We start from the raw sequence: 13,308 nt of genomic DNA, 5'->3' as shown, positions 1-13,308 counted from the left end.
ACAAGTCCTTGCATAGCTTCAGCGTTTAGCCTTTTAGTTTTCACTTTACATTTGTTGAATTCGTTCTGCTATTTTCTATTCCTTCAATCGCTTTTTGTACCCTGTTTATCTGCGTATATTTGTACGTTTGAGGACAGTAAATGCCCAAAAGAACAAAACCGAGCGAATATTCAACCAATCACTCATCAAAAGTTACGTTGACATATCAGCATTGTCTGCCAAAGTACCGGATTAAATCTAGAAAGACCTGAATAAAGTAAAGCTGTTTACAACAATAAGGGATGAACTAACTAAAACAGAAAAGATCAAAGCTCAGGTCAGGAAGTTCTTTCAGGTGATGGAAAAACCTTATTTTAAACAAGTGAGGAAAGGCTAAGTTCGGGTGCAACCGAACATAAAATGTTATAAAATACTCTTGGAACTTACAAAAATCAAAGATAGGGTACTACTTTATGTTGTAAACCCAATCATATAGAATAAAGTCACATATTGGCCGATATATGCGGTACAAAGTCACCCGAAAATTCGAAAATATTTATATAATATTAAGTATATGAGGGCTAATGGAAGCTTTGATCCGATTCAACCAATTTTTGACGTACAGACACACCATTATCAGAGAAGGATTATCGTTAATAATATGTATATCTCACACATTGACCTTTTTTTCGATAAAAATTCAACTATAGATACCGGGGTCCAAATATTCGGTACCCATGGGCTTGAACAGTTTTTGTTAGAATGTTTCAACATTTTTGGCCATAAGGTGGCATACACTAAAGGCATTTTTCGCGCAAAGTTTAATCCCGTTATATTAATTACTTCTTGATTTGTTTCTGGAAAGTGAAAGACTATAGTTGAATTTAAAGTTGTGTTATATGGGAAGTAGACGTGGTTGTGGTCCGATTTCACCCATTTTCGCACTGTGATATAGGAATATGATAGAAATTTTACATACAAAATTTTGTCAAAATCTGTCAGTCTGATTCCGCGATATGGGATTTCACCAAAAAGTGGGCGGTGCCACGCCCATCGTCCAATTTTCACTCAGGCTCCTATAAAGCCCTCCCATACCCTCTCGGAGGTAAAATTGAGTGACTTTGGTATTTAGTTATTGATTTATCGCGCTTTTAGTAGTTTTTAACAGTATCGTTATATGGGGAGTGAGCGTGGGTTATCCTTGGATTTCATCTATTTTCCCACTGTTAGTAGAAGTTCTTACATGATTTATGCTCAGCAAATTTCGTTGCTGTAGCTTAAGTGGTTTAGGAGATATACACATTAAACGTTTTAGAGGGCGGGGCCACGCACACTTTTTAAATAACAAATATCCCTTGTTACTGGAACCCTTTGTACCCAAATTACAGTTTTATATCTTAATTTGGTCTTTAGTTATGTCCTTTATGTGTTTTCGGTTTATGGCGATTTGCGTGTGCGGCAGTGGTCCGATTACGCCCATCTACGAACTCGAATTTTTTTGGTACCAAGGAACCTACATGATATATATATAGACAGATAGACGGACATGGTTAAATCGACTCAGCTCAACATACTGATCATTTATATATATGCTTTAAAGGGTCTCCGACGCTTCTTTCTGGGTGTTACAAACATCGTGACAAACTTAATATACCCTGTTCTGGGTATAAAAAGTTAGACGGCTAACTAATTTGGCTTAGAATCAAAAGCAGATGTAAAAAATTAGATTAATTAGAATTTAACGCAGAGTAGTTATAGAATTTACTGACTTATGTACGTAGGTTGGAATGTTTAATTTTCTGCTTTTGTCATATACATTTGTTGTTTTTATGTTATAGTTCACCAAAATTATGTCGGTATGGATACGGAGAAAAATCCCTACTTTCTTTCGGTTGTGTCACAAGATTCGGGCCATCAGGGTGCACCAATGTATCGAGCAATATTATTTCGGAAACAGGTAAGCTGTTATGCTACAAATAAAGTTAAAACCCTATCTCAATTAGATATGTTTAACTGGTTGAAGCCAAATGAATATAAATTAAATACGAGTATTTTTGTATCAATAATATTTGTAATCAGCAAATTGAAGGTAATTTGAATATTAAAATTCTGCTATTGAATGCAAACAGAATCTTTTTTTATGTTATGGCTTAATGATGCACTCAGCTACTAGTAGAATTTATGACCATGAATGAGAATATAATGTAGGCAGAAAATGCATTAAAAACGGAGATGTAAACTCCGCAATTCATATATTAAAACTGTTTATAAGCATAATTAATAATTTAAAAACCTAATACACTTATATACAGGGTTTTCCAATAAGAGTGATATGACATCCTAACCACAAAAAAACACACTAATTGTTAAGGGAATTCAAATTTTATTTTATTTATTGTGAAGTACAATCGATACGATTACGAACGAATTCGGTAAACGCAATTTTCGAGATATTTGCCACTGAATCTGTATAGCACATTCAATAATGACTGCTAAAGCTTGAAGAGAGTTTGGTTTATTGCCAAAGACCAATGACTTCAAAGAATGCCACATGAAGTAGTCTAGAATCACAACTTCTTGGAGGCCATTCAAAGTCATTTCTTGAATAATCGAATCTCCAAACTTTTCTCGCAATAAATCGGTTGTTGCACGTGCTGTGTGACACGTAGTCCCGTCTTGTTATTCGTTCTTCTAATTGCGGACAAGTTGGTTACCATCAATCTATACCGCTCTCCATTGACAGTAGCGGTGTCAACAGCTTCATTTCGAAAGAATTGTCAATTTGGGTGAATATAATGATTGTTCGTGAAGTGGATTTTCTTAAAACAATCGGTATCGTTTTCAAGTAGTTCCAAAACAAATTCATGAATCGACAAACTGCGGTCTTCAGCAACGCTTGCATGAACAGTAGCAATATTTTCTTTTCTTCGAGCGGTTCTTTGTATTATTGGCACTTGAACATTATGTAAATGAAATGTACGCTCGAAATTTTCGACAATCCGACGAATAACGAGCACAGTTAAACGATTAGTACGACCATAAAATGACAATAGCGTACGAAAGGTTGCAACTGGAAAACGATTATTTCGATAATAAAATTGAATAATTTATAAAACGTTGTTCAAGTGTATATTGGACGTAATTGTAAAAATTGCTGAATACAATAAAAAAAATCATAGATGATGACATATTAAAAACTTAGAAGTCATATCATTCCTACATATTAGAAAATTGGTCAAAAGGTATTTTTATTTATAATAATTATTGGGCTATCCTCTAAAGTATGTTGTCAAAAATTGGGGAATGATAAATCTCTGTTTCTTCCACCTCTAAACTATATTTACAAACATTCATAAAACATTTTTTATCTATTCTACCATAACTATATATAGTTTATGTGTATGCATCAAGTTCGATTACTTTACTTTTAGGGTACACAGAAAATTGCGCTACCCTTTCAACCTAATCAAAAGCTAACTGTGAAACAAATATTGTCACATTTTACTGGTATGGAGGCATCAGCTAAAAATCCCAAAGAGATATTTACAGCCGACATACAAAAGGACTTGTTACTACTTGAGGAGCAAGAGGGTTCGGTGAACTTCAAATTTGGTGTTGTCTACATGAAACCTGGTCAAGTTTGTGACGACGAAATGCTGAGCAATCGTAAGTAATAACAAGTGAGGAAAAACTATTTATTTATTTATTTTAATATGACCTGTAAATAAATTTACAGATATACTAGAAAAACAAAGGTAAAGTAGCTGCTTAGGCCTACGTTCCAAAAAAAAATAATTTCGGACCTAACCAAACATTTTATGCGCTCGCTATTTGCAAAACCTTGGTGATTGCAAATTTTGAAATTAAGAACATGTTATATTACCTAGGAATTCAAAGTTCCTTAGTTCATAAAACTGTGAATGTTAGAACCATGTTTGGTGTGGTATTAGCTTTTACTATAGGTCATATACTCGCTAAGCTTCATTACTACGTTTTGTTTCATGTCAGGGATGTTTATGTAGACATGTTAAAATCAAGCTTACTTATGCAAATGACCATATTCTTCTTAATTATGTTGGGGAAAGGTAGATACTAATAGCCATAATTTTCATTATCGAATAACATAATATTAATCGAAAGATTCTCGCTTAACTTTATTTAATCTTCTATTGAGATGTATGCAGTATAAATTCAGCAAGTGGAATGAAATCTTATACATTGGGTATAAAAGAGAAAAGTCAGTCGAAAAGGTAGAAAACATTATGCTACATATGTATGTATATAAGACTAGAGGCAAGGCCATACTTTCGGCGGTATTCGTTTAGTTTTAACGCTAGCCATATGTAGTCATATACATATGTACATATATGAAAAATATACACTTAATACCATTAAAATATCACGTATATTGACCAATATACACGGAATATAGTCAAGTAGAGCTACCGAGAGTTACCATATCAGGTACATTTTTGCTAATCTTAATGAGTTTTCATTTATATTTTACATTGAACTGAAGTAAGCGCGATCAGATAATTCTACGCAACTTCATTAAGATAAGTCACAATTTGACCCTTACTTTTTTGATTCAAAGTTTTAATATGTCTGAATAAATTCAGAAGAATTTTTTCTGTACCCTATAGCATCTACATATATTCACCAGTAAACCATGCTTATTCCCTAGGATACAGAAAAAATTCTACTGAATTTATTCAGACATATCACATACATTTCGGCTCTTAATATGCATGTTATTGAAAGCACTATTTGTACAAAGTTTGGTACCGATATCTTCGTTTGTTCTTGAGTTCTGCATTGTACAGTAAAACAATTTTATGTAATTAAATGTTGTGTTATGTGGGGAGTCGACTTTGTTTTAATTAGATTACGAAAAATGTGTTCAAGAAATTTATATAAGTACACATAGCCCATTTGGGTGAGCAGCCAACCCACTTTTTAAATAAGTTTAAACCAGAGATGACTGTTTGCAATGTGATTTTTTGTACCAACTTTTGGTTTCATAGCTTAATATGTGACTTATCAATCCCACTATCCTATCCAATTAATAGCCTTTTTTTGGCATAACAATGGCTCAATCATATGCCTTCAACCTCCTCAGAGTGTCGAGTTTTGTGAAGAATTTTAACGTTTACTCAAGTTGTCACTTGCACATCCAGAATACCTTATATAACTCCATAGTAATCTCAAGTAGATGATACAAATAACAACAAGATGAACAAAACTAATGCACTAAGTGAAATGGTTGCGTGAGCATAGTAAAAATATATGTATGTATATTAGGGCGCTTCAAAAAAAATTTTTGAATTTTTTTTCAACTCTTACCCCCTCAAATGTTAGTGATTGACAAACAAAAAATCCTCCCTCAAGTCAGGCGCTGTAGCTTAACTCTAAGGGGTCGCTATCTTTTTTTTTGGTTCCCATACATTTTACATAGGAATTTTCGTTTTTGCATTCAAACTTAAATTTCACCAACTAATTTCGTTTCTCAAAAATAACCATCACATATTCAGAAAGTTCACTTTTCAAACTTTAAAAATTTCTGCGACAAAGTTTGATTATCTCAATTAGACGATTAAACATAGTGATTTTAAATTTGGAATTTTTTCAATAAAAATAAAAAAGTTTCTGAGAATAATAATTTTGTCGCGGGAATATTTAAAGTTTGAAAAGCCAACTTTATGAATATGTGATGGATATTTCTGAGAAATGAAAATTAGTTGGTGAAATTTTAGTTTGAATGAAAAAACGAAAATTCCTATGTTAAATGTATGGGAACCTAAAAAAAATAGCGACCCCTTAGAGTTAAGCTACAGCGCCTGGCACTGAAGAGTTGAAAAAATGCAAACATTTTTTTTGAAGCATAATGTATATTATTCTGACTTCATGGAAAACAGCAATGTGTTATTTACACTTATCTAAGCGTTAAACCAGATTAATTGCATTTTTCGGGATTAATTCAGGAGTTACCACAGCTAACTCTGTTGCTGAATCCAAAAATAACTCTCAAAATTTTAGGGAGTTTGTGAGATTTTCGTTGGCAACATTGTTAAAAATGGTCAATTTTCATCTATTGTGAATGAAATACAAGCAACCCTGACAGCTGTTTATCAAATTCTCAATATAATATCAATAAAACTTCATGTTATGATGCAAAAAATAATGTGTTGATATGCTTTTGTAATGGTTTGGTAATATTTAACAACCGTACTTATCTTTTCATTGAAAATATTATAAAAAGGACAATGAGCTGTTTATGAGAGTATATATAGCCGTCTGTCACCTACAAATTTGGATCTGATTAAGTGCGCAGTTAATCCGGATTAACGCTGCCGTCTCTCAAGCATTACCTAATTTACTTTGGATATGTATATGTCTTACTTATACAAATAAAAAGTATGCAAAGCGAGCAGAAGTTTTAGGTTAATTCATTGGACATCTCACAGTTGTGTATGAATATATTATCTAGTATGATCTAGATTAGTTATCTAATATCTAGTGTATATTTTAATAATTTGAATATATTGAATGTTTACCATTATATCTCACATGTGTAAATTTTTAACAGAAGATGCAAGTAAAGACTTCGAGAATTTTCTGCATATACTTGGGGAACGCATACGTCTTAAAAGTTGGGATCGCTTCCGCGGTGGATTAGATGTGAAAGGTATTTCCTCTAAATAAATTACGTATTTTATACAATGATTTAGCTCCTCTATTTGATATATTATATTATGTATTTCGTAATTATGCATTCGAAATTTTACAACACAACAAAGCATCGCTTATAAAATATTAGAAATTATTATGATAATGAAATTACACATACATAGACATTAATGGAACCGGAAGTAAAATTTATTATCGTGTTAGGAACGGCAAACTTATGCATTTAAAAGATTTCTGTGTGAATAAGTTGCGTGCTCAGTCTACTGAACTGTCCCATAGCTACATTTGACCCGCATTTTTCAGGTCAAGTGAGTTTTGGATCATCAATGATTACTTGATTATTCTTTTTGCGCAAAAAATTTCGAAATTCTTGCTGGAATTAAAGATACAATTACTTTTAAATTTACTTTTATAGAAATAAATTCAATAGAAGAGTAATTGAGAAATAGTAGTGATATGAATTATTTACAGGCTCGCAGAATGTTTCACCGGCAGAAAAAGCAAAAAGCCATACTACTATCAAACAATTTATTTTGCTATCATAGACTCATGTAGTATAATACCGTGATCAAAAAGTAAGGAGAATTTGTTTATAAAATGTAAATTCTTTATTTATTCTTTCAAATAAATATCAACCCCTTCAAAGTAATCCGCGTCCGATAGAACGAACTTTTGCCAACGCTTTTTCCAGTCACCGATAAAGTCTGAATTGTTTTTCCCGGTCTTCAAGACCTTATCAGATTCATTTTTTACCTTCTCAAACGGGTCAAAATTGTATTCACGCATTGGTCTTTGGAGCTTGCTGAATAGCCTGAATAAAATAGAACCAAATCAGGCGAATGCAGTGGTTGCGAAACGATATGAGTCGGTTTTTTGACAAAAAAGTCGAGAAGAACTAATGCAGTATGACATGGTGCAATATCGTGATTTTGGCACCAATCGAGACTTCACACATTTGAGACACAAAATATTCTTGAAAATGGTTAGGGCTGAGCCAAATGATATACATTTAAAACTATCAGAGAGGTCTCTGATAGTCAATCGACGATTTTTATGCATCAAATTTTAATTTCTTGGTCGTGGCACTCGTCGGTAGAAGTTGATGGGCGTCTAGAGCGCGATTCGTCGCTAACGTTCTCTCGGCCCGCTTGGAACTCATTTTACCACTTGTAAACGGTTTTTATACCGCATCACTAAAGGCCACTAGTTATTGCAAGTTATTTGCTCAACAAAAACATCCATTTTGAAAATCGAAAAAATCGTTTATAGTTGTTTTCAAAAATATCTGCAACCCGAAGATAATTAAACCTATTGACAAACAGAAGCCTGGTAAATGTTATAGACAGTCTTACCTAGAGATGAAAATATAAATGCATTCCTCATTCCCGGATGTTTTAAACATCAATTTCAATTTACTGTGTCAGATTAGTACTTCTATTAGACGTCTTACTCGTTGCATAGCATTGTATAAAGCAATCCCTGATTTTTTACTATTTTATTTGTAGGCGAATAGAATGTGGAAAATACAGACTTAATTGACTTCTCAAATATTCTTCTATTGAACCGTGTTATATTATAAAATGTATAACTTTAAGCTGTTAAAATAAAGAAAGTTTAATTTTATCTTTATTTTATTTATTAAATTTAAACTTTTTTAAATCCCAAACTTATGAAAATACTTGCAGAATATTTATGTAATAGCTTGTAAAAACTATGGTTTTCGTGTAGCCATGTCACGGAGAAAATCTCTAAAAGTGAAAAACTAGCAGAAATTAACAAGGAAATATCTAAATGTCGCTGTTAATAATCATATCATATCACATCTGATATACATTTTTATTCTCACAATTCAAAACTTAGGCATCAAATACTTATTACTTGTTTACACAAGTGTTCAACAGCTGTTTCTACATATTTTCTGCTAGCGGCAGCGGCTAATTTCACTGACGGAAACTAACAGCTTCTTACGCTCCCAACTCGTGCTCTCTTCTGTTAGTTTTTTGGATTTAAAAACGCTTTTCCAGCAGAAACTTTTATAGCTAGTAATAGTTAAGAGAGAAATATAGTAACTTGTCAAGTCCCATTTCCAGTAAAAACGTGTACTCATAGCGCGCAGAGAATGCTCGGCAGACAATGGGCTGCCGACCAATAAGATTGTAATGCTAGTGTCACAATTTCACCGAATCGAACTCTTAGTGCTGTTTTGATCACGTGTGGAAACAAGTGTTCGCGGGTTATAGAATAAGGATAAGTAGAAGTGTCGATTGATGATTCGATTCTTGTTTTTGAATGGAAATTGCAGAGGACTCAACGTGTTATCACCACTCGGGCTGTTTAGGCGCAATCAAAAATTCTGCGTAATTTTATGACCGATACCGCGAAATAGTTGAAGCAGTAATTATTATTGGCGAACATGCTCCGAAAAAGGCGAAGACATTCCTATCAGTCTGAAAGGGGCACACATTTCCGGCGGCCACGGCGACACGGCCACATTGGTAGAACAACGCTAGGAACTGTTGCATCATTAATGCTTACCTCCTTCCGTCCAGACTAGCCTCCGTATCCTTTTGCAAAAAGAAAAAGTCACCCGCCGTGCATAACTTTGAGTCAAAAGAGGTAGTTCTCTTCACCGTGGAACATGTTTTCAAGACCACAAGATGGGTTATAGCAGTTAGTGATTCGCTTGGTCAATCCATAAATCGTTAATTTTCCAAATTTTGATTTTCTCTCGTACGCTATGTACTTATTGAACAGCCCTACATATTTACTACAACTTTGTGTGAATCCGACGCTACTTCACTAGTTTAAATATGCAAATAAAAGACCGGCCTTTGTGCGTAAAATAAACATTTATAACTGCAAATAGTGTGGTAGCTCAAGAACAATAGTCGGTACGAGTATCAGAGCAACTGCGACTGTATAGGTGAGCACAAAACTAAAGATACCCAGTAAGCAACTCTGTTTCAGTACTTTCGTGCTTCCTGATTTATTTTATATACCACATTGTACGATTAAAATAAATATAATGGACACTACAAACTATCATTTTGTTGTCTTTAGACAATGTAAGATACAAAACGTACTTCAAAGCTTTCATAATGAAAAACAATTCTTCAAAGGTACGTTTCCTTTAGCGACATAATCATGCGTGACGTTGCTCCGACACCGCCTCGTCAACGGACGTTAGCTTACACAATTGTGCTATGAAATGTCGACCACTGCTCTTAAAACCCATTAGTAAAGAGAAGCCTTCGATAAAATATAAATTTCAAGCAAAAAATGTGAACATCTAGGTTATTATACATTATATGGATCTCTCATCTTATCCCATCTGAACATGATTCGAAATGGAAAATTTAATACTAGCAAGAAAAAACGTTAACTTCGGTTGCACCGAAGCTAAATACCCTTAACAGGTGCATTTCTGTTAGTAACTACTATGTGTTCAGTTTGTATGGCAGCTATATGCTATAGTCAACCAATCTGAACATTTTCTTCGGAGATTACAATGTTGCTTTAGAAAAAAAAAACATATTCCAAATTTCGTGAATATATCTTGTCAAATGTGAAAGTTGTCCATACAAGAACTTGATTCCGATCGTTCAGTTTGTATGGCAGCTATATGTTATAGTGGTCCGAAATCGGCCGTTCCGACAAATGAGCAGCTTCTTGAAGAGAAAATGACGTTTGCAAAATTTCAAAACGATATCTTAAAAACTGAGGGACTAGTTCGTATATATACAGACAGACAGACAGACGGACATGGCTAAATCGACTCAGCTCGACATACTGATCATTTATATATATACTTTATAGAGTCTCCGACGATTTCTTCTGGGTGTTACAAACTTTGTGACAAACTTAATATACCCTGTTCAGGGTATAAAAATACATATACCCACTAAAAATGAGAAATAAACATGAAATCAGAAAATAGTTAATAAGATAGGTACTATATAAGAATATAAATATAAAATAAGATTATGCTAATATAATAATATTTTCTAATTTTTATTATTCTTGTATTTCCTTATGTTAACATAACAGGCGATATGACTGGCAAATATTCTGTCTATACGCTATATGAAGGCCACGAAATAATGTTTCACGTCTCAACGCTCCTACCATATTCCCACGATAATCGACAACAGGTGCATATGAAATAATTCGATTTGTTTTTGGCACTTTTCGTTTTAGAAATTTCCATGTTAAACGTTTAAAAATGGTGTTTGGTTATTTATTAACAACAATTAAAATATGATTACTCACAGGTGGAACGGAAACGGCATATTGGCAATGACATTGTAAACATCATTTTCATTGATCAACCAACCGCCGACAAAACGAATACGCAGCAAATGGAGGGCAAGGCGAAAGATAACAGCGAATTTATACTGCCGACAGCGTTTGATCCCACGTGGATCAAGAGTCAATTTACACGTAAGCGCACAGGGACATAAAATTACAAATAATTAAAATTGTTTCTAAAAATAAAATGCTATTGAGACATTCTTGTATCAACAAAGTGGTACATATGGTAACTACCTCTATTGACTAGCCCGAAAATATAATACATTTTTTTAATACTAATTCAGATATTAATTATGGTATAATCGCTTTCACAGATATATTTGCGGTGATAACGAAACTCAACAATGTCTACCGTTTAGCAGTATTTTGCGACGAAAATGTGCCGCCGTTTGGTCCGACCCTTCCAAATCCTCCGGAATTTACGGTTAGTGTTCGAAAAACACCCCACTTTTTTATAAGACAGTTAATGTCTCAGATAAAATGTACATACTACTATCAGAAAAAAAATAGTAAAACTTTTTATTTTAAATTTCACGTGAAAACCCATTCGTTGACTTATTTTTTTTTTTTTTTTTTGGTGGTATGACTGTCAGTGGAATCTGTGCCAAATCTTACATTAAAATAATCAATAGTGTTTAGTATACGACTGTCTTTTTGAAGTACATAATTTGCATACGACGATTTTTACGATAAGTGATAGTACTCAACAAAGAAGTTTCATGAAATTTTGGGAGCGTAATCAAATTTCTGGTGCCGAAACGTTCTGTATATTGGAAAAGGCCTTTGGTGGTAATATTTTTTTGCCGCGAGCAAGTGCTTCTGATTGGTACAAAAGAGGGCCGAGACGCAGACGACGAACCATGTCGAAAAACATTTGGGACTAAGAAAAGTAAAAGCACGACTGGCTCCAAAATCACTAAATTTCTTCGAAAAATCGCGTCGCGTTAATATCTATTGAACAAAATTTTCCGTCTATCAGGATGTTACGGATGGCCGACTACTGACGAGACGAGAAAAGTTGACATCCGGGTGACTGTCTGTCTGTCTGCCATCATTCTGCCCGTCTCTCCGTCTGTCCATACGTGCTAGCGATAGCTTGATAAAAATTGAGATATCGTAATGAAGTTTGGTAACAAAGAAGAACGAGCTCATAGATGGGCGTAATCGGAAACCAACGCCCAAAAAGCGCCATAAAAGAAATCCTATAATATGCCATAATTTGGTGAGCAGTAAATAAAGACATAAAGCTGTAACCAACAGGGCTTAGCAGCAGCAAGGGCGTGGCCACGTCCTCTTGAAGGTGTACATATCTCCTAAACCACTAAAGCCACAATAACCATATTTATACATCCTATACGAACCAACAGTGGGAAAACGGATGAAATTGAATGATAGTCCTTTCCACTCTTCATATAACAGCACTGTTAAAAACTACTAAAAGCTACTAAATAACTAAAAATGCTAGAGATATTAAATTATACTCCCAAAAAATTGTCGTTGGACAATGAACGTGGCACCGCCCTCTTTTAGGTGAATTCACATATCTCGGTACTTGCTCGAACCATTTCAACCGAATTCGGTATATAACATTATTCTGTGCTCCTATCTTACAATGTGAAAATGAGCGAAATCAGGTTACAGCCACGCCTACTTGCCATGTTACAAAATTTTAAATTTTATTTGATTTTTTCACTTTCTAGTATACAAATCAAGAAGCAATTTATATAACGAGAAAAAACTTTTCACGTATAATGCCTTTAATGTTTCTTTCTGACTAAAAATTGTCGAAATCCAACAAAAGCTGTTGAAATTCCAAGGTACCAAATATTTGGACCCCCGTTGACTTTTTACCGCAAATTTCGGTCAATGTGTGAGATATATTTATAATGGAAATTCAGGGATTAACCCCTCCTAAGTTCCCTTAGCTCCCATATACCTAAACAACGATTTTCGAAGTTCCAGGTTACTTTATACCGCATATATCCGCCAGATGAGAGTTATCTGAATGAAGATGAGAGAGCGTGTTTACACTTAACGTAGCGTTTACCCAGTCCCCATATAACTAATTCCAAGATTTCCGTAGATCCGGCTGACTTTACTCCATATGATTGGTGAAGGTACTTTAATGAAACCTCGTGTACATTTTTTAGCGTGTGGCATGTTAATAGTATGTGGTATTAACAAAAATAAATAAAATCGGGTCGATACTATCCCCAAGTCCCAAACCTTATGCCGAATATGTCTGTCAATGTATGAATCCTCTAGGTGCCGTTTGACCCTGTGACCACAATTTCCTCCATCTTAAGTTTGTCAAAGTTATGTAGAATTTAA

At 34.1% G+C, this 13,308-nt stretch overlaps 1 protein-coding gene across 6 annotated transcripts in view; it reads left to right on the top strand.

Moving 5' to 3' along the window:
- The window catches only part of LOC126759963 (GTPase-activating Rap/Ran-GAP domain-like protein 3), an 86,310-nt gene that overhangs the window by 65,721 nt on the left and 7,281 nt on the right, over positions 1–13,308 (top strand). For all 6 annotated transcript variants that reach the window (XM_050475250.1, XM_050475249.1, XM_050475248.1 and 3 more), the window contains 6 exons: positions 1,818–1,936; positions 3,411–3,645; positions 6,566–6,664; positions 10,714–10,817; positions 10,938–11,106; positions 11,292–11,401. In XM_050475250.1, the coding sequence (XP_050331207.1) occupies positions 1,818–1,936; positions 3,411–3,645; positions 6,566–6,664; positions 10,714–10,817; positions 10,938–11,106; positions 11,292–11,401 (836 nt within the window). The remainder of the gene's footprint in view (positions 1–1,817; positions 1,937–3,410; positions 3,646–6,565; positions 6,665–10,713; positions 10,818–10,937; positions 11,107–11,291; positions 11,402–13,308) is intronic.

This window comes from Bactrocera neohumeralis, chromosome 5, assembly GCF_024586455.1.
Source record: "Bactrocera neohumeralis isolate Rockhampton chromosome 5, APGP_CSIRO_Bneo_wtdbg2-racon-allhic-juicebox.fasta_v2, whole genome shotgun sequence".
NCBI lineage: Eukaryota > Metazoa > Arthropoda > Insecta > Diptera > Tephritidae > Bactrocera > Bactrocera neohumeralis.
Note: the sequence above shows the minus strand (reverse complement) of the source record. Positions and strands in the feature narration are given on the sequence as shown.